This window comes from Rhinolophus ferrumequinum, chromosome 16 (genome assembly GCF_004115265.2).
Source record: "Rhinolophus ferrumequinum isolate MPI-CBG mRhiFer1 chromosome 16, mRhiFer1_v1.p, whole genome shotgun sequence".
NCBI lineage: Eukaryota > Metazoa > Chordata > Mammalia > Chiroptera > Rhinolophidae > Rhinolophus > Rhinolophus ferrumequinum.
In genome coordinates, this window is record NC_046299.1 from 33,928,785 (window position 1) to 33,950,133 (window position 21,349).

At 35.3% G+C, this 21,349-nt stretch overlaps 1 protein-coding gene across 5 annotated transcripts in view; it reads right to left on the bottom strand.

Annotated features, from left to right (window-relative positions):
• A1CF (APOBEC1 complementation factor) overlaps nucleotides 1-21,349 on the bottom strand; it is a 76,502-nt gene that overhangs the window by 33,957 nt on the left and 21,196 nt on the right. For 4 of the 5 annotated variants that reach the window (XR_004425318.1, XR_004425317.1, XM_033130661.1 and 1 more), the window contains exons 2-4: nucleotides 17,176-17,319; nucleotides 2,376-2,510; nucleotides 353-483 (exon numbers count right to left, since the gene is read on the bottom strand). Coding sequence is in view for 3 of the 5 variants with exons in the window: in XM_033130661.1 (XP_032986552.1) it covers nucleotides 353-483; nucleotides 2,376-2,510; nucleotides 17,176-17,274 (365 nt within the window). In the remaining 2 variants the exon portion in view is untranslated. The remainder of the gene's footprint in view (nucleotides 1-352; nucleotides 484-2,375; nucleotides 2,511-17,175; nucleotides 17,320-21,349) is intronic. The other variant, XM_033130662.1, reaches the window with a different exon arrangement.

Here is a 21,349-nt window from a genome sequence, read left to right on the forward strand (position 1 = left end):
TTTTCATATTCTTTTAAATAATCTTATACATCCTTTTGCTCACTATGAGGATAGGAAAGTGTACCTTGATATATTTCCAATATTTGAAACAGTGTCCAGCAAATATTTATGAAGCAGATAAATTAATGAATTTTGTTTCTTTGAACATTTCACAGAACTTAATTTGGCACCTTATGTAGTATTCTATTAAATAAATATTTCATTAAATTGATTTTTCCCAAGGAAAAAGATTAACCTCTTTTATTTCTGGTTTGGCTGTCTTTTGCATATACTCTGTTAGATAAACTTGATAGACGAACAGATACAGATGCATTGTCGGACTCACTTTTAATCTAGAAGAGGTGGATCTTACCTAATTTCATAATTATTAAGTTGCTTGATGGCATTCTTGGCTTCCTGTTTATTTGAGAAAGTTACAAAGGCATATCCTCGATTGTTGCCATTAAAATCCATCATCATTCTCATTTCATAAATTTTACCAATCTATAAGTAATAGAAAAAGAGAAACTCATATTTATACATTTGTACTTCCAAATGAACACACACTGACACACACACACACACACACACACATACACACGCGCCCTGCTTTCTGAAGTCTGTCACTGCCATATTTGGCATTTGCATCCCAGGTGGAATGGTTTGCACATTTTCATGCTGGATTCAGATTCATTATCTGACCCATGAGCAAAGTCAAGTTAAACAAAAGAAAAAAGAAAAAAAGAAACACAAAACATGTACAAATGGCATTTCAGCTTGAGAGTTAATAGAATTTGTTTTTGATAGAGCAAGTGACCTTTTACCACACAATTATCTGGGGATTCATACAGTTTCTTAGGGACCTGAAAACACAATTGTCACCGTAAGGACAGTTTCTTGATAGATTTGTCCTTGCCCTCTCCATTGGCCTCTGAAGTCTCCTTAGTTTTTTATCTTTACTTGGGCATACTCTACCACTGATATTTAAAACAAAAACCAGGAACACTCATTTGGAACCTTGCTCAACTTTCTTAGCTGTCTTTCCCCCCCGACCATGACATCAAGATGCGTACAGGAGATGAGTTTCAGAGGATGATCTGGGGAACCCTGTTATTTACGCAGTCTGTAGGCTGAAGGTCAATGCTAGTCTTGATACGACTGACCCAGGGCCAGGGCCCCCCCAGTAGGAGGGCACCCACCATCCCTCTGGCCATAGCTACACTCTACTTCGGCTATGCACGACTCCCTCTTGATACCCCAAATGTTCTACAGAAATCCAGATTCAACCGTTCATTGTTGCTGGTTGCTCTAAAAAGGGTGGTCCAAAGAGATATGAGGAACACATGTGCGGGAGAAGAGGCATTATTAAGCATATGCTATTACTACAGTGGCTGGTTATCCCCCATCTCAGCCGCACTCCATCTTACCCCAAAGTATTCAGTGAGGGGCACCTGACACCTATTTGTGCTGGGCTCATTAGGAAAGAGTGCAAACATGTTTCATCTGTGTTTCACGTGCACCTTGGTGCTCATTTTCAGGTTCAGGATATAAGATTCTTATAGGATTAAGTCCTCATAATTTGTCCACATGCCAAGTGGGGTTGTATGTATAAAGGTAGGAGCAGTTCTGAATCTGAGGCTGAGTCACACACATGCACACGATATTGACTTTTGGCATTCGGGGAAGAAGTAGCTAAACTTTCATTTTTGCTAAGTTTTCTGGGAATGTGATTGTTTAAACACCACTTGGTAAGTTATTGAAAATAACTGTTAATTTTGTATTTTCCCTTTAATTTGGGGTTTAGTAACAAAATATCATTTGGAATTAAAACTGAGAAATTATTATTCCCTAATTATTATACAATGACTTTGAGAAGCCGTGTTATTAATTTTGTTAATGCATTTGGGCAGACAAGAAATTCAAACTTGCAGAAGAAAATTTCATTCTGGATCAATAGGTATAGGCACATGTTTGAGCCATGACAGACTATTCTTTTTATGTAAAAATGTTGCACACACATTAAATGTCAAGTTGGAGCAATGTCTTTTCTCAGGCAGGTTGTTGAAGTGTTATTCTATTATATTTTGATAGACAGGCTGAGTTTGTAGTGAGATGGTGTGCCAGTTGAGATCAGGGATTGAGACATAGATTTGAAAGTCATCAGCAATGATGTCTGTAACAGCTGATGTCCAGAGGTCTGTGATGGGATAAAGAGCTGAGGGAAAGCCATGATAATAAGGGGACAGTCACTAACAGGTAGGAAAGTACGAACTGCTTGGGGAATAGCAATTGGAAGAGAAACCATCACTGACCAAGAAGAATGAGTGTGAATGCAAAGTGGAAAGAGTAGTATTTTTCCCTCAAAAAAAGATAAGGAAATTTAAATTTAGACTCACTTTTTCACATAATGGTATAAGTTCATCCTCAAAAAGGTCTCGGGGAAGTTTTCCAATAAAAATTTCACAGCCCCTTTCTGGGGGTGCAGCATCCCAACCCGGTGGAGGGCCACCATATTTTCTCTGTCCATTTTCCTGCAAATCCGGGGTAGGTTGTATCAGGGAGAGAAGAAAACAAGAGAATCTTTAGTTCAAGTTTCTCAATTATTTTTCAGAATAATTTTACAGTAAGAAACATGTATCATTGACAAATAATAGTTGACTGGTTAGAGGATAAAAATCATAGGAAGTCTCTTTTGTGTGGATTTTAATACCGTGCTTTATGCTTCAGTGAGTTGCTCAAGATAAGCATGTGTAAACTTGTAAAATGCTGAACAAATAAAAGAGGTTATTATTTTTTCTGTTGTCATTCACCAAAGCCTGATCCTCAAAGGATCTGGCTATAATTTGAATCTGGAGCTCTAATTTCACTCTGCAGTGTGGTAGTACGCGTTCTGGAGCTGGACTGCTGGGCTCTGTGACTCACTAGCTGTGGGGCCTTGGACAAATGACTTCCTAGAACCTCAACTTTCTCATATGCAAAATGGGTATAATGTCAACTTTTGATTAAAGGAGATAAAGCATCAGATATGCATGGCACAGGTCTTGGCATGTGACATATATTGGTTATTAATTCTCTTCTTGCCTTCACAATTTAGGTGTTTCAAATGCCAAACAAGGTAACACAGGACCCTAAATAGTGTCATAGTGAAGATTCCAATTTGAAGGAGGGGGTGGCCAATTTGGGGGGTAGTTGGGGAGGTAAATTTGTTTTCAAAGCTAAAAAGATGGCTAGAATTGTTTATTAATGTTGGATCTCTTTGTGGGAAATAATGCTGTTCTCTGTCCACATAGAATTCACTTCTATTTTTCTAACAAACACTTGGTTAATTTAATATCCTTCTTTGGGGAGGAGTACTGTTGGTGCTTCCCTGCAATGCCAACCATCTTTCATTTTCTAGAAGTTAAGACCTAAATGTAACTTCAGGGGCCGCCCAATGAAGAGTAGGCTGTTGATCTGATAGTTCATTTGTTGGGGAAAGTTCAGTTTACTTTCCATTTAAGCATAGCCAAGGCTCCTTGTCATTGTACTTTTTTGTGATTTTTGAAGAAAGGAAACTATAAGGGAGCAAATATCAGTATGCGTTACTAACTTTTACAATTAATACTTTAAAAAATTTTATACTGTAAAGTAAAACATAGTAACATATAAGGTAAAAAGAAACATTCCCAAATGCATCACCCTACTTGTCATAGAAGTAGTCAGTGTCAAGACTTTGTCTGCCTTTCCAAATATTTTCATGTATATTTTAAAAAGACATGTTGTTTAAAGACATTATTTTGTACAATAGTTGCTTAAAATCAGAGTAAAGCGGCTTCTAAGGTCACTAACTCTTTACATATACCAACTTGAGTCTTTCTCAATTATTTTATAAGTGTCAGCACAAAGCCTTTAAATCTGTGGTTGTGAACACTTTTTAAAATAGTAATGATTTATGTTCTGTTGCTTTAAATTAAAAAAAATGTCAGATAGATGTTTTACCTTGCTGTGATTGCTTTTTGCTTAAAATAACTGGGTGTTTTCATTTTACTAAATATGTAAATATTTGCCTGAAGAGTTCTTGTATTTTCATTTCTTCCCCTATATTTTTGCAGGGTTATCCATTAGCAAAACTTTGGTATCACTGAGAAGTGTGAGAAATGAAACATTTTATCCTTATAGGGAAAAAGAAAAGCAACCCTTAAAAATCCAATGAGCTATATGTCAACCAAGAAGTTCCTAAGAACTATAAATATGATGTTTTCACAGACACATTAAGGGTTTTATGTACTTACTTATTTTCTAACAAATACCTATACAATGCTTACTACAATGCTGGGCACTGTTCTTATCCTCAAACAATGTCACGGGTTAAGGACTGTTACTCTCCCAATTTTACAAAAGACACCTAAGCCCAGAGAGATTTAAATAATTTGCCAAGGTCAGGTGGTTGGGAAGTGAAGATTTGAACCCAGGTAGTCTGGTTTTAGAATCCAGCTTAATTGGTACATTTTGTTGTTTTATTATATGGAAGCCTAATCACTTGTAACACGTCCATACATTTAAATACTTATTTATGAAAAATTTTATCACGCCATTAAATTGCAAACTCTCTGCTGCATTTAAAAATCCTTTTCAATTTCCAATCATTTCGTTACACAATTTCTTTCTTTTTTTTTGTTTTTTTGTTGGGGGAGAACATCTCATATCTGTTGCTTACAGAGAGGCATATTTATATTGCCAAACTGCAGGCTGCTTCCCTGGGTCAACTCTCATCAGATGGTTGATGGTAATCCCTCTGAGGCCATTTCTGTATATCTTAAATGTATATCTTTAAATCTACTATTTAAAGGATTATTGGAAAAACCTTAGTATAAATTTGTAAAGGTATTTTCATTCTTTAGGTTGAAGAAACCAAACTTTCATTCTATAATAGTAAAGTGATTATTCCAGAATTTCTGATTTGACAAGTTTTGTCTGATAGCTTGTCAATAAAGAGGCAATGAGCATATTGATCTTTTTTTTTCCATTTTTCCTTCAACTTTCTTTTCTTGCTGTAATTGCTAAAAATGTCACCAAATTATTTTGTGCGTATCGTATATATAGGAGAAGTCATCTGCTTATGAACTGAAATGGTTAAGTAGGAAAGCTTATTAATTGTCTTCATGTGGTTTCTATAAACACTTGAAATAAATTCCCCAAGACTATTTTTTGAGATCACAAAGAGTCTGACTGGTTCAGAGATGCCGTGAAGTTCATGCCCTGGAGGAGATTTGCTCTGCGAACCACCCACCAGGCTTGGAATACACCAGTGGTGGAGGTCCAGGACAGGGTAAGACAGGCGCTGGGCGTTAGTCATGGAGTCAGAATAACTGTCCACTACTTGGAATGGAGAGCTGTAAGCGGGATTGCTGGTATTTTAGGCACTATTTTTATAGTTGAGTTTAAAATAGATAAAACCCAGTTATAACTGCTCTTTCCTTTCCTGGCTGATGTCCTTCTCATGGAATGCATTCCCCCCAGAAGCACAAATGTATTAATAGTTCAGAGAGAAAGAATATGGGTAGAATATGGGTATCTTTTTTTTTTTTTTTTTTTTTTCCACAAGAGAATGTTCATTCAGCTCTGGGAACTTGTATTTTTCCAATCAAAGACTTGGCAACCATTCACTCTTTCTAGTCACATATAAATAGGTGAAAATCTTCAACTATGTAAATTAAAAGTTGAAGACCTAATTTTAACTATCAATCTAGTGGCTTTAATTTAAATATTGGATACTGAGCCCATCCAGTGACTCATTTTTCCTGTCAAGAGTACTTGGAAGTTTCTTCTGTGACAGATATTTTAAGCCTTTCATGATGGAATCAGAGTCTTTAAGAGATTATGCATACCATCTTGATCTTGGATAAAACCACACAACCAGTAACAAATGATTCAAAGTGATAAATCTTACATGAAGGTCAAACAGACTGAGTACATTTTGGCCACACATCTGAACTTTTTATACATCTGGAGAATCTGGGAAAACTGCCTTCTCCTACAGGAGTTAAAATGACAGCTACTTGCCTTTCCATCTTCCCTTAAAGTCGGGACAGTGGTAGTTATAATAAAGTAAAATTAAGTTCTGTTGCAGAAATTGTAATGGTGTAAACTTTAGTGTTGAATATTCTGTAATGGTGGATGCATTTTCTATTCCAGATTTGTGATATGATTTTGGGGTTTGTTTCAAAAAGTTTGCCCTTGAATCTGGTTCTTCAAATCCAAAGTTTCAGTGAACCAATACCCCTTTAATAAACCCTTTTCTGCTTAATTAGCCAGAGTTAGCTTCTGTTACTTGCACATCATAGAAACAGTAACAAAAACAACGGCTGAAACAACAGTTAACCTTAACTGAGTTTCCCTGTGTGCTAAGTGCTTACTGTGTATTAACTCATTTAATATTCTCAACACAACTAAGTGGGTGATGCTACTTTTGATTTATAGATGAGGACTCCAGGGCACTGAATGTGTCCAAAAGTCATACAAGCAGTAAATGAAAAGGCAATTTAAATCCCATGTCCCTGCTTGTAATCATGACATCATTTTTCTTTGGTTTTTATATTAACCCACTAGGTTCATGTTAGAGATGAGGAAACTGAGTCCAGAGATATTATATGAGTTGTCTGAAAGCACAACGGTTTAATTTGTTGAGACAACACTAGAAAAAAGATCCTATGATTCTTGATCTGGTGAACTTCAGGAATATATACTCTTCAGAAGTCGTGATGACGTTTCTTCTAAGGCTTCCTAGTCTCATAATTCTGCATGTTTTGGTACACCTACTTTTTTGTTCAACTTCACCAAACATGGAGATCAGATAGTTCGTTGTCTTCCATAAATGAGCTCATTCATAAACCAGGACATTAATGAATGAATCTTCATTCAGTTTTTTTTTTCTGAGTAGTAATTTCAATTCCTTTAATGATTCTTTGGAAATTATGTATTCTAAATCTGGAATCATCTCTGTGGTTCTTTTTGGTTCTTTGTGTTTTCTTACCAAGAAGGAAAGAAACTGTCTATGTTCCCTTATTAAACTGCTTTCAGATGTTCTCCTATTCATTTTCCAATGAGTATGTAGTTATTTCTGCTCCTGTTCTTTTAGGCACTGGACAATATACCTATGTTAGGTGGCATTTCTAGCCTTCACAAGCATGCCAGTCACCAGGGCTATACCCAGAACTATGGTTCTTTGACTAAACTCCTGGGAACTGTTCTCACAGGTGAAGCTGAGGCACCAAGAACGTCTCTCTGGAATGTGTCTGGAGAGTTCAAGCATTAATACCACATTTCCCAGTTACTGATTTGTGAGATTGAATAAAAGTATTTATTAGGCAATATTTCTAAGTCTTTCCTATCAATATATCACGTATACATCTCATTATGTGACAGGATTCAAGGCAAATCTGAGGGACCTAGACTAGGATATACCAAAAAGATTCTCTTAGATGTGATTTTTACCTTGTCTCTGCTTATGATATTTTTGTTCCCTAAGGACAATAGGCAGGGCTACAGGGTATATTCATTTTGTGAATTCTGTATAAAAGATAATTATCTGTTTTGTGTGTTTAGTTTGTTCACCTTCACATCTTGTTAAGATCAGTGGATTCGCGTTGGTAAAATCTATTTTAGATTGGGACTTTTTAGAAAACAGAATCTACTTAACTGTGAAAGGTGGCATTACCCTTATTAGCTAATTTTTTTTTTTACAATCTTTATAAGTTATAAGTAATATGGATGCCAGATGATATTTTTCTAAAAATAGAAAGAGAAATAACAATCGTGATATAAATAGCATGTTGAAATTTATAGAAATGTGGAGCTACAATTAGAAACAAAGAGAGGAAAAGCTAGGTCAGACATAATATACAAATATAAATTTATCAGATTAGTGTTTCTCAGAAATGTAGTATGTAAGATGGTATTATGTAATTTATAGACCAATGCTTCATTTCAGTGGTTATGCATTTATTTTATTGTGTATTAGAAAAATACAATTATCACATGAAACCTACAGCTTTTCCATTTACATAAGTGAGAAAAGTTTACTTTTAAACTTAACTTGAATAGAAATAGTGAATTGATTTAATGAATTCTAAATAAATAATATTATTGGCAGCATTTGTTTATAGCAAAATGCACAAAGAAAGATGCAAATGACTTTTGGCTCTGGAAAATGTATCTGTTTGCTTCACTGTCCCCAAAACCCTTGACCTTGATCTTGAAAATTATATGATATGGTTCATCCATGAAAACCACTCTTAGCAAATTATCAGTCTGTTCCTGTATCACTTTGGCAGGCTGACTGTTAAAGCCCTGTTACCTAGGAAAATAGTCCTAATTTCATTTCAAGTTGTTAGTTGTCTTATGGAGGCAGAACTAATTTCTTAACCAATGATGTACTTAATAACATCATCTTTAATATTTTCCCTTTACATTTAAGGATTATGTGCGGCAAACCATGCTTTACGAATTCAACATCTCAATATTTCATAAGCAAACAGGCTTTAAAAAGGACTTGTATTTTGTAAAGCTTTTTACAATCTAAGCTTTTGGCCAATTTATGGAAATATTGAATTCAAGAATATCCTGACACAAAATTAGAACTCAGAAAACATTTTTGTTTTTTGAGTATGTATGTGTCTTTCTACGTACGAGAACAAGTAAAATGCCAGCTCACTTCTAAGATCCACATTTTGCATCAAAGTTCACACAACGCTGGACTGCAAAGCATACATTTACTTTATGATCCCAGGGACAGCTGTGTCGTGCTCACTTTTGGCTCTGGGCATATGTCTTGACTCACTGCTCCCCAGGAACCTCTCAGTTCTATCCAAGGAATAACTAGGTAGAAGCTTTGGGGATTGCTTTATCCACTTTGGGCTTTTATCTTTTTGGAACATAAAATTTACTTCGATAGATTCATCCACATTTTTACTTACTTACTTGAGTCACTTTTTGTTTGCCTTTGGAATTGGCTAATGTTATAGCAAAGACCTGGTTAAATTATATGAATTGTCCACATGCAGGTAGACATTGGTCCATGTGCAGACACAGAACATTTAGTTTGGGTAATTGCTCTTCTGTCCTTTCCTAGTTCAACATACGCCAGGGAAAATTCCATCTAATGTATTTGTTTTTATGTGAGCAACATAAATTTTATACAGGGAGAAGTTTTATACAGTCATTATTCTCCTTACCACACTCCCATGAATTTTAATTTCTGACCAACTAAGAAACTTGACAAGGCACTAAATCTTCCCTGACTTTAAATTCTTCATTTATAAGGGAATAGGGTCAATTAGGTGATTGCAAAGGTCTTGTGAGGGTGTTAGGATGCTTGTGAAAGGGAGGCTGACTTTGATAGCTTAGTAAAATGTGGGAAAATGTTTATTGGACGTTTTGTGAGTTAGTCAATAGAATCCTTAAAGGGAATATCGTAGGGATTTTTAAAATCAGTGTATCTCCAATTGCATATCCATTTAACACCTATTTCGTTAATTAATTAATGAGTGTTTTTGTACTGATTTAGTTTTTTAAGGAAACTTATGCAGAAAATATATTTCATTCTTGTAAGTAGAGGATCAATATCATTTCCCACAAATGGAAATATAAAAACAATTTGAAAAGAGGGAAGTCATGATCAAATTCTAGCTAGACATAGTTGTTTACTAAAAGCTCGGAGCCCTAGTCCTGCTCTCTAGGTTGCAAAAGATTAGCGGCCGCTGGATAGGTGTTTTAAGACATACTTCCAAAACTAACTTTTCTCCTCTGAAAGCTTGAAAGAGAATTGAAAGAGGAATAATTTTCTCACTGTGAAATTCAAAGTTATTTAATGTTGTGTCTGTGGATTATTTAACAATCGTCTCAGCTCTCTCCAGGCACCTCTGAAATAATATTTAAAAGATCACAGTTGCTGAAGTCCTGGCAAATCCATAATTGTATGGCTCTGTAATCTCACTGTTTTACTCCTTAGCCTAACTAACTATAGTTAGAAACTAACTAGTTTTCTAACTATGTTAGAAAGCTATCTTTGCATTTTATAATGATAAGCTTTTAGGATCTGACGATGAAGAGTCACTTATTTTTGGTTGCTGATTAGTATTAAACAGGTAACAATTTAAAAAATCCTGAGGCTGCCTGCAAGCAAAGTCGAAAGTCCAAAGTGCTTCTATGTTTGAGTCATGAAGTTCACACCAATTTTTAAGCTGAGAAAATGGAAAACCTCGTGTGCTTCTGAGTTTAGCAAACACACTATAACACAGAGTTTGCAAAGATTTTGAACTTTATATTGAAGACCTCATATAAAGCCAACTCTCTATTAGGCTATCTGAGGAGAAAGTCATTGCTGTTGGATAATAGCTTCTGGAATGTATTTCTATTTCTTGGAATGCTGATGCTCCCGTCACATGTCAGTCACACACATTTTCCACAAAAGCATTCACAGAACTGTTCCTTCATTTGGAGTCTTCCACACCATGCTAATGGCATTTCTGGCTAGCAGAAGCAAGGCTTCTGATGAGCTTTAAAATAAAATTGGCCTTTTGGTGGTTAGGGTGATAAGTTTAGGGAAACACATGCCTGTGATGGTCTGATTGTCCCATCCTGTTCCCATGCTTAGTCTACCTATTTAAAGAATTAGTATTCATGTACTTGGTGAATGACCTAAGTCCTCGGATAGCAGGGACATGAGCAGGTGGTGAGAACAGGCAATAGAAGAAAAAAGTAGGACCCAGGAGCTATATTTTACTATGAAGTCAAATTCCTATTTCTGTCCCTAGGATTTTTGTGTGGTGGTTGGAAAAGAATGTCAATGACACAGTGTTTTTCCATCTGCTTCTTGCTGAACTAATCAAGATGAAGCCAACTGTAAACACTGATGTTCCAAGTTACTTATGTTTATTTGCACTGTAGGAAAAATCTTTGCAATTTGAGAAATACCTACGTAAAATTACTAATGTACGTTATACCAAACCAGAGAGATGGTGGATTTAACTTAATTTGGGGCACCCTTAGAAGAGGGGTGATAAATCAGATTTATGTTGATCTAGCGCCATCCTTTGTTCCTTATGTGCATGCTTGTATTTGATGAGGAACTGAACACATTAGAATTAAAATATATGGTTGCATTGAACTCCACATAAAAGAACATGCATGGAAAGCAAAGTGTGAGGGGTGGGAATTAAAGACTGTATTTTTTTCTTAGTTTCATGAAATTGTTCTCAGGAAACCAGACTGACGGCTGATTAAGAGAGGAAGAGGATGAAGCTCACTTATTTCTCTTATTTATCTGCTGTAATCTTGCTGGATCTTGATTTTAAGACATACTAATGTCTTCACTGCTCAAAGGTGTTGTGCATTTTACAACTGTTTCGATTAAGTAGTGATAAGGAATTTTAAAACTGTGGATTAGCTTCTAACATAGAGTACTAGAATAAGAATTAGAGATGGGATAAGCGAATATTTTTTTCTCCATTTTAATGCTGTAGGCTTAAAAAAACTTTAAAAATGTGAAAACCTTTCATAGCCTGTAATCACTACAAAAACAGCCTGTAGACCCATTTGGGTCAGAATTTATAGACCTCTAGTTTTTGTCTCTACTGAATTGTACAACTCAGGGGCTTGTTTTCTAACTGCAAAATAAAAGGGTTAAGAAATATCAATATTAAGTTCAAACATATAAAGAATTAGAAAGAATAGCCGACTGAACCCAGGTATGTATCATATAACTTCAATAATAAAGTTTTCTCCATCAAATTTTCCCAAGTTTTTTACTCTGAACTGAATTCTCCTTAGAAATTTTTTCCGCTATGTGAGATTTTTCCTTATAATAAAAATAATCCATATTCATTGTAGAAAGTTTGGAAAATAAGAGCGAGCATCAAAAGAGAAAAAATTACCTCAATCAGCGATTACATTTTATTTTCCAATGTTTTTATTGCATTTGAATAATTTCTTAAAATATTATTTGGACATGGATATATACAGTTGTATATTCTGATTTTTAACTAAACATTAAAATTTGGACGTTTTCCCAAATAATTTCTCTTTGAAATTATAGTTTTACATGACTATATAATTTGGAAATATAAGGGTGATCATATTTTATGTGACCAGTCTTATTGGACATTTAGGATATGTTTATTTTTAAACATTATAAATTCCACTATTATGAACATCTTTATGTCTAAATATTTATTCTCATCCCTTAGGTCAAAGAGCATGGTCAATTTTAAGGCTTTAAACAGAAAGGTAGCAACCTCACCTGGATTGCTCACTTAATACCATCTTATGTTGTCAGTTTATATTGTGGATAAATTTATTTTCATTGCAACTAGTTTATGTGCATTTTAGGTCAGGTATTATATCTTATAGTTCTACAATGCCAGAGCCTCATACCAACCAACACATTGTGTTCAAGAATAAGGACTAAGGAAACAAAACAGAAAACTGAAAACAAAACCAAAACCCTTTATGTTTACCAAGGACAACCACTGGATTAAGAAAGTATTGCGACTGTCAACCTCATAAAAATTTATTGTGTTGTAATGATTTTTAGAAAATAGATTATCAATAGGGTATTTGGTCAAACAGTGCTTAATACATGCCACATTTTAAATAATTTAAAAATAATATATAAGTATTTTGAGTCTACTTTTAAAAAGTATTTGGACTACTTGAGCGTGATCTGTATTAAACGTATCTTTGGCTTTAGTTGTCGTAGATTTAAAATTAATGTAATCTAACCTCACATTGGGTGGAACGTTTTCCGAAAATGCTCATCTATGAAAAATGTATTTTCTTCATTTTAAGGAGAAAACTCCAGATGGAAGGAGCAGCACGTGTCACAGAGTCTGTGACCCACGTCACTGATGCACTGCTGAGGAAAGAATCATCGTAATGTGACTTTTTTCTTTGACACTCAAAAAGATATATGGTAGTTTTGGAAAATCTGAGAAGTATAGTTAAGAGCGAAAAGGTCGGGAAAAAAAGCACCACACACAATTCCATTGCCTAGAGACAAAGACTGTTTTTTACAAGTTAACATTGCAGCACACTTCCCAAATATTCCTCTGTGGCACAAAGCAGCTATGAAGTTGGAAGTTTAACTTGTCAACATTACACAATTTTTATCAATATTTATTAAATTTCTACTATATGCAGGGAATTGTACTAAGTTTCTTTTTTTCTCTGAAGTAATTTGATAAAAATTTCCAGTGATCACTATCCAAAAATATCCATTTATATAAAAATGATATCACAAAGTATATTTTCAAACCCTCACAGGCAGGTATTATTGCATCAAGTGCAATATAACAGACTGGCTCATGTTATTAAGTAACTTGCAAAATCCTATTTTTGACAGCTGTATTTGTCCTGCTAGTGATAAGAGAGCACAAATTCGTCACCCTCTGTTTTTTTTTTTAATTCTTGTTTTGCAAGCATTCAACATTCAGTATCAGAGACTGCAAAGATACAACAGATATAAATCCTTCAAACCCAAATATAGCAAATGTCATAAAATTTGAAATGATCATTTTATGGGTATGCTCCCTAAATTGTATTAAGATATTTATCTTCATTTTTGTACAGAGGTTTTTTTTTTTTAAAGTAAACCTGATGTTGCTCTCCTTTTTTGATAATCATGTTAATCTTTCCTGTGATCCAGAGTAGGAAGACTGAAGTATTGAGAAAGCTAATGGATTTTCTCTAAGTCATTAGGTTGGTGCAAAAGTAATTGCGGTTTTTGCAATTGTTTTTAACCTTTGAAACCGCAATTACCTTTGCACCAGCCTAATAGAAAGATTTTGAAGCTGTGTTTCAATACATGTTGGTCTCGTCTTCCAGCCAATTAGTCCAGTTAGCTGACTAGATTGAGCAGATGCTGGAATCACAAAATCATGTCTAATAGAGTGGGGGAATGTCCTGGTCAAATTTGTGGAAAATTAAGCCCTCGCACAGTTAAAGGAGTTATTCAAGATCATACTACTTGTATGTAGTAGAGAGCAGTCTCTAATTTGAAGTCCTGTGTGATTTTCAATACTCTGGAGCCAAAATCAGGAAGGATTTTCCAGTTGACTCAAAATGATTGAACTGAGGCATGTGTGTATTTACATCTTGATTAGAGGATTTAGATCTAGATAACTAGGTTTTAGAATTCTAGGTTTCTACATTATTGGAGAACTTCTGATCCAGTAGTCATTCTGCTGACAAATAAGTATTATTTAAAGTAATTATGTTACGAAATTTAGACTCCACAAAGTATTTTTAGTATCCCCTTGCATTCTTACCTTTAAAATTGTAATCATAAAGATAACCTTATAACAGCTCTTAATTCTATAAATCTTGCTAGAAATTTTGGCCAACAGTAGTGGAATTATAGCCTTTAAATCTTGGGCAAGTTACCTAACCTCCTCGTGCCTTGTTTTTCTTATCTGGAAGTTGAAGATGATCATGATAGCTACCTCATAGTGTTGTTTTGTTATAAGGATTAAATGAGTTAATATACACAAAGCAATTAGAACATGTGTCCAATAAATCTTTAGTATTATTTTGTTATTATTTGTGATCTATGTTCTCATTAACATTTTCTGAATGTAATTAAAGACATAAAGTCAAAGTAATAGGCAGATTGTCCATATATTTTTAGGGGTATTTTATTTGAAAACATTTTAAATTATAAAGGTAACACAGTACTATTGGTGTTTTTCCTTTATAATGCAGATATTCTTAAATCATAGCGTTGGGTTTGTAAGATGATCTCCATTGCTGTTTGAGTCTCTTTTAAAAATACATCACGTGCAAGTTTTTTACATAGCTGTAATTATAACATTACAGTTTTCGGTCCTGCAGAGTTTTTAAAATGATCAGTTAATGACTGAACACTACTTCATTTGTAACAGGATTTTAAGATCGAATGGAACTCTTTCGGCCTCTGATTTGGATATGAAACCAAATCCCTGGATCACCAAGTAGGACAAAGAGGTGGAGGAAACTGTTTAAATGCTTCACATTCTTAAGTGAACATCCACTGCCCCCTCTAATACACCTGAGTTTAGAAAAAAGATTGAGGAGTTTGAGAGGAAAGTTTGGAGTTTGTTGAAAGATATTTGGAGAGCACTGCTGGTGTGTTGTGAATCCTGGTTCCCCCTAAATGGGAGGAATTGCCCAGTGTTTCTCCATTTATCTAAGGCAGGGAGAGGAGTCGGAGGAAAAACCACTCAGAGAGCTTGATGGGTTTTCTCTGCATTTGGGAGCACACTAGGCTGCTGGGTCTAACTCACTCCTGAGATACCTGCTGATGAGCAGTGGTTGGCCTGCTGCTTTCGTCCTGGCGAGAAGAAGGGCTGGTTGCTTTGTCACCTGTGTTTCTGGGTTTTGCTGGGTCAGAGAATGTGTGAGTGTTTTCAGGGGATTAGAGTGGCCATATGTAGGAATAAGGGATTATCTTTCATCTTCTCTAAAAGAGCTGCTTGGAATGTCAAAAAGAGTTCTGCAGGAGGAGATTGAGGCTCAAGAAAGTGGCCAGACAGAGGAGAGAGTAGCCTTGTGAGAGTTCCCCAACCATGAAATTAAACATTTCTCTGATGAGCCTGCAAACTATCCCATGAGCTTACCTGCCAGGCCCAGAGAGGCTTATGCAAATATCAGTCATGTAGGAACTTTCCTGCCCCCTTTCCTTTGCTTTTATCCCTTCCTTCTGCTTCAACTCTAAGTCAGGAATTATAATTAGCAAATTGGCAAGCTTAAAAGAGAAAAAGATAGAAAAAAATTGCATTCCACCCTGACATAGTTGCGAAAGGGAAATAGCTCTAACTTTGCATGAAGTTAACTTTCTAGTATAGTGGACTAGAAATATTAATTATTTAGTGGAGGATCTTTTATTTGGGGGACAAGGAAAAACCAGTGCCCAGAACAAAATTAAATGGACAATTTATATTGTTTTAAGATTATGTCTCCAAATTCTGTTTGTTAAATGTAATGATTATACATGTTTATTCATACTTAATAACTTCCTTTTATACATTTAGGTGTGATATATTGAGGTTGAGGTATTATAAATTATATATATCTTACTATCATTATATTTTGGATCATTAGAGATTTATTTCCAGAACACTATTACATATAAATAAAAAATGAAACTTTGAAGTCTACCATGAAATAATACTTTCTGAAATCTTAAAAAAGCCTCAATAAATACACTTCATTAGGGTGAAGACTTAAAAAATGACTTTGAGTATTTTATTATCTCTAAAAAAGCATGCCTTGACTTACAAGATTAGTTGAAAACTAAATGTAGTACATTTTGCAACAATCTGACAAAGGACACTTGCCTATCTTATTGTTATCTACATATGACATTGGTATTCCTAAGAGCAGACAGATTTGGTTAAGTTGAAAAATTACGTAGGTGAAGGACAATAGTTGAGAATTAAAATATTTTGTCTTACTGTAGAAAGAGCAACATTATTTCTTCAAATAAGATCATTTGTATGTCTAATATTAGTTTGCTTTTTGATGTATCATAAGCTCTCTAAAGGAGTTATCATAAAGACAATAATGTACAGATAATTTTTAACAACCAACACCTATAGAATAGACAGTTTAGGATTTTTTGTTTCCTTTTCAAAAATGCTGAACATGGAGAAAAATTATTATATTGTCCTAAACTATTGGGTTGTTGTTATAAGAGAAGGTCCTGGAATACCTATGCTGACCAAATCATCAGTCCTTGGATCCCACGTCTAGAATTCTTCCTACATCTGCAATGATCTCTCTAGAAACTAAGGTTAGTGCCTGGATAGTTTGTTCTCTGCTGTTTCTTGACATACTATTATCCCTGGTTCTGCTTTACAGACAGCCTTGGATGGTAAATTCCAGCTGCCTTTTCATTTACTAAAATGGCCTTTCAAAACTGGGATAGTCTCTATGACTGTGGACACGGATTCTGCTTTCAAATGACAAGTTAAAATTGAGTTGATAACTCAGAGTAGAAAGAACATTACCTGCATGCTCACCTACAAAACTGAAATGATGCAACTTTCTTTCCCACTGGAAAGGGACATCCATCTAAAGAGATATATGGCTGACTGTTCCCATTTTTGCATCTTAGGACAACTAATATCCCCACTACTCTGAATTCAGTGGTGGCTCTCAGCAGATGTCACAAGAAGTTCCTACCTGGACCAAGCTATATCCTGTGCGCTGGACCAGTGCGCGGAGGGCTGCTTCCTTCTGGGTGCCGCTCAATCCATCCCCGGATTTGTGATTTGATTCCATTGAGAGTGATTATCAGCAAAAAATCAGGTTAATTAGGGTTGCTCACTGAAACCAAATTTAAGATAAATTAAGTAAATTGCTGTTGCAAAGTCCAAAATTGTCCTTTTCATGAAGGGCACCTTTAGGAAACATTCTCTATGAACGAGTCATTAAGGTTAGAGCAACTGCCGTGTTTCCCTGAAAATAACACCTAGCTGGACCGTCAGCTCTAATGTGTCTTTGGGAGCAAAAATTAATATAAGACCTGGTATTATATTATATTATATTATATTATATTATATTATATTATACCTGGTCTTATAGTAAAAGAAGACCGGGTTTATATTAATTTTTACTCCAAAAGACACTTTAGAGCTGATGGTTCAGCTAGGTCTTATTTTCGGGAAATGCAGTAACAGCCACCCACAAACAAAGCCAGTTAAATGTCCTCATTAAAAAAGAGTTCTTACCAAATTAAAACCACAATGAAATACCTGTTACAATGGCTGTCATCAATAAATCAGCAAACAACAAGGGTTGTGGAGGATGAGGAAAAAAGGAAGCCCTGAAGCACTGTTTGTGGGATTGCAAATTGGTGCAGCCACTATGGAAAACACTACGGAGTTTCCTCAAAAAATTAAAAATAGAACTACCTTATGAGCCAGAAATTTCATTTTTGGATACGTATTCAAAGGAATTCGGAACACTAATTTGAAGAGGTGTATGCACCCCTATGTTCACTGCAATGCTATTTTACAATAGCCAAGATATGGAAGCAACCGAAATGCCCATCAATAGACGACTGGATAAAGAAATTGTGGTACATTTATACAATGGAGTATTACTCTGCCATAAAAAGAATGAAATCTTACCATTTGCATTTACAACATGGATGGACCTAGAAGATACTATGCTAAGTGAAATAAGTCAGACTGAGAAAGACAAATACCATATGATCTCACTTATATGTGAAATCTAAAGAACAAAATAAATGAACACACAAAACAGAAAAGACTCATAGATACAGAGAACAAACTGATGGTTACCAGGTGGGAGGAGAGTTGGCGGGTTGGGTGAGAAAAGTGAAGGGATTAAGCAGTACAAATTGGTAGTTACAAAATAGTCATGGGGATGTAAAGTACAGCATAGGGAATATAGTAAATAATATTGTAATAACTATGTGTAGTTATTAGCCAGGTGGGTACCAGACTAATCAGGGAATCGCTTCATAAATTATATAAATGTCTAACCACTACGCTGTATACCTGAAACTGATATAAAATAATATTGAATGTCAACTATAATAAAAAAAAGTTTTTACAAAGCAATTGCAGTTCAACTTTAGAAGTAAAAAATGAATAACATCCCTTCTCATCAATTTAATTGATGAGATGAAATCTCAGCAATTAAAAGAATATTCAGAATGGTCCTTGCAGATGTGGGAAGAGCGCACTGTTATAAAAACAAATCAACTCGTATAAGGAAAAAAAGTCCTGAGAGTTTTAGCTTCCTTTATTTATGTGTTAACTAAGATATTTATCTACTTACTTCCCAAAGATACATTTCAAGAACAGAGTGTGTTGGTTGCAGATATACTGAACTCATCATGCAAATTACTTTATGTAGTAAAAATATCACCTGGGTTTTAACAAAACAAGAACAGTGGATCCTTTTGAATGGTGTTGGAAGGGCCTGCTAATACCTGGATCGCATACCACATAGACAACTCAGTAGAGAGCATGAAGCCCTTTGTTAAAAATCTAAGAAATTATGGAAGTTTGCATGTGTCTATGTTTATGTATGTAGATATGAATATGCAATGTCAGCATGTTATTGTCTAGGCTTTCTGTTTGGGACTAGGATTTGAACCTCATTCCAAATGTGATGGTTGTTCAAATTTGCAGGTTCCCAGGGAAAAGAGAGCCCACTAACCATGCTGATGGTTCCAGGTTATAGTGGTACTAGGCCCTGGAGGCTCCCAGGTACATAGTGGCCGACGCGGACCAGCTAGGTGAGAGTGTGATGGCTCAGTGAAGGTTCTGTGCTGGCTTTTCACTCTGCATAATGTGTTCTGCCAATCAAGACAGAGGAAACCTGTTTTATGATGATTTGAATGAAATGCAAACCTGACGCATTTGATGATAGGCCCTTTAAAAGATTTTCGTCCTGTGCAGTGAGATTTTCTATACTGATTTTGGTTGTCATTTAAAGACTTAGAATGAAGGACTATTACGAATATAGGAAACTGGGCCAAAAATTGGGTGACAAAACAGAAAAAAAATAGTGAAGCTCAGGTGATCATTTCAGTAAAATGCAATTTCAAAGTGTTATTAAAATAATCACATTTAAAAAGCCCCTAAATTGGTAGACAAGCATCATTTAGAAAGTAATATTTTCCATATAATTTAGAAAACCAAAGGAAAAACAATACAAGATTCCTGAGCGAGACTATGCATTAGCTGTTACAGGGACACAACAGTTTTATGCTCTGCATATAAGTGTGGCGACTCTCTTACCCTTGACCTTTCTAATAATTCTTGCTTGCTTCTGACCCAGGTCAATTCAGTTTTCACTCATTTCTTCTCTCAAGAAGTAGTTAGTGCTGTGTGCGCCACCCCCTGCTCAACTTTAGGGCCTTGTGTTTCATGGGCAGTAGGCTAAGCTCAGTTACTGAACATACCAGTTTCTCTGTCTGTACTTTGCAAAAGGCAGTGATTAAAAAAAAAAAAAATCCCAACTTTCTATTTCAGCTAAGACAAATTAGAAAGGATCTTTCTGAAAGCGGCAATTTGATATACACATAGCAAGCCAGGTTGGGCCATGTAACTTCACTGACACATTTATAGTGTAAATGCGCTTTCTGTGCATACTAACAGGTGGAGAAACAAGACCCATTTTCAGTTTATAATCCTAACTGGCTGGTGAATACAGTTATAGAAATCTCTACAAAACAATCTAAATCCTCTAAAAAATAAAACTACAGAAGACATTTCGGAGATTTACAAAGAAAACGAGCTTTTAAGATGAGATCTCACTTTTGCACTTTCCCCAAATGTTACTAAAATCGTCTTTTCATCATGACGCTCTCAGACTTGCCCCCAGTGCTGAGTTTAACCTGCACGAGCAGGCAGGCCATAAGTGGACTTGGGGTCTGACGAGGTTGGTCATGTGTGGCTTACGGATGTTTGAAGGCAAAGTCTGTGGTCTTTTGGGCTGTAGATTTGCTTTTGCTGAAGTTCATCTTTCCCATCAAAAGAAAACAGTTCATGGTGAAACAAGTTTTACTTACAAAACCTACTTTTAGTTTTGGTTAATGATTAGTCAAGGTGATTAAAGATACTTTCCATCAGAAAGGTCTTTTGATCACATATAGATTCACTCTGAAATTATTAAGAAAACCTCTCTAGCATCTCAATATAGTGTCAAGTCGTTGGCAATTGGGATGGGGAAATAAATTTCAGAATTTTCCATCGGAGAAACGTAATCTTCAGTGTTTATTTCTCAAAAACAACCCGCTCTCCCAACGTTGACCTAATCTAAGGAGTGAACTTGAATCCCAGATAAATATTTTTTTAAGCAAGTCAAACTTTTATTTCAAAAACTGGTCAATTTGAAAGAAGGTTTTGCAATACGTTTTCTAATTTAGCACCTTGTAAATTCTTCAGATTTGAGGCTGCAATTTGAAAGAGTAGTTCCCAATGTAATTTATTGAGGCAATAGAATTCAAAACCTATACAGAGCAGGCATTAAAACCATTGGAGCTAACAGAAAACTCTCATGAGTATTTATTACTTATTCATTCAAATATTATTTGCTGAGTACTTAGTATCATCCAAGAAATTTTTGAGACACTGGTGATACAGCAGAGAACAAAACAAACCCCTCTCCCTCCAAATCTGTTTTGTAGTGTTTTATAGTGGGTGAGACAATAAACAAGCAAGTAAACATACAGTGTGCTTATGATAATTTCTGAGGAGAAAAAATAAAGAATGGAGGAGAAATATGGAGTGGAATATGAACAGTGTGTGTGTGTGTGTGTGTGTGTGTGGCGGGGGTGGGGTGGAATTTTAGATAGTGTGGTCCAGACAGAACGAAT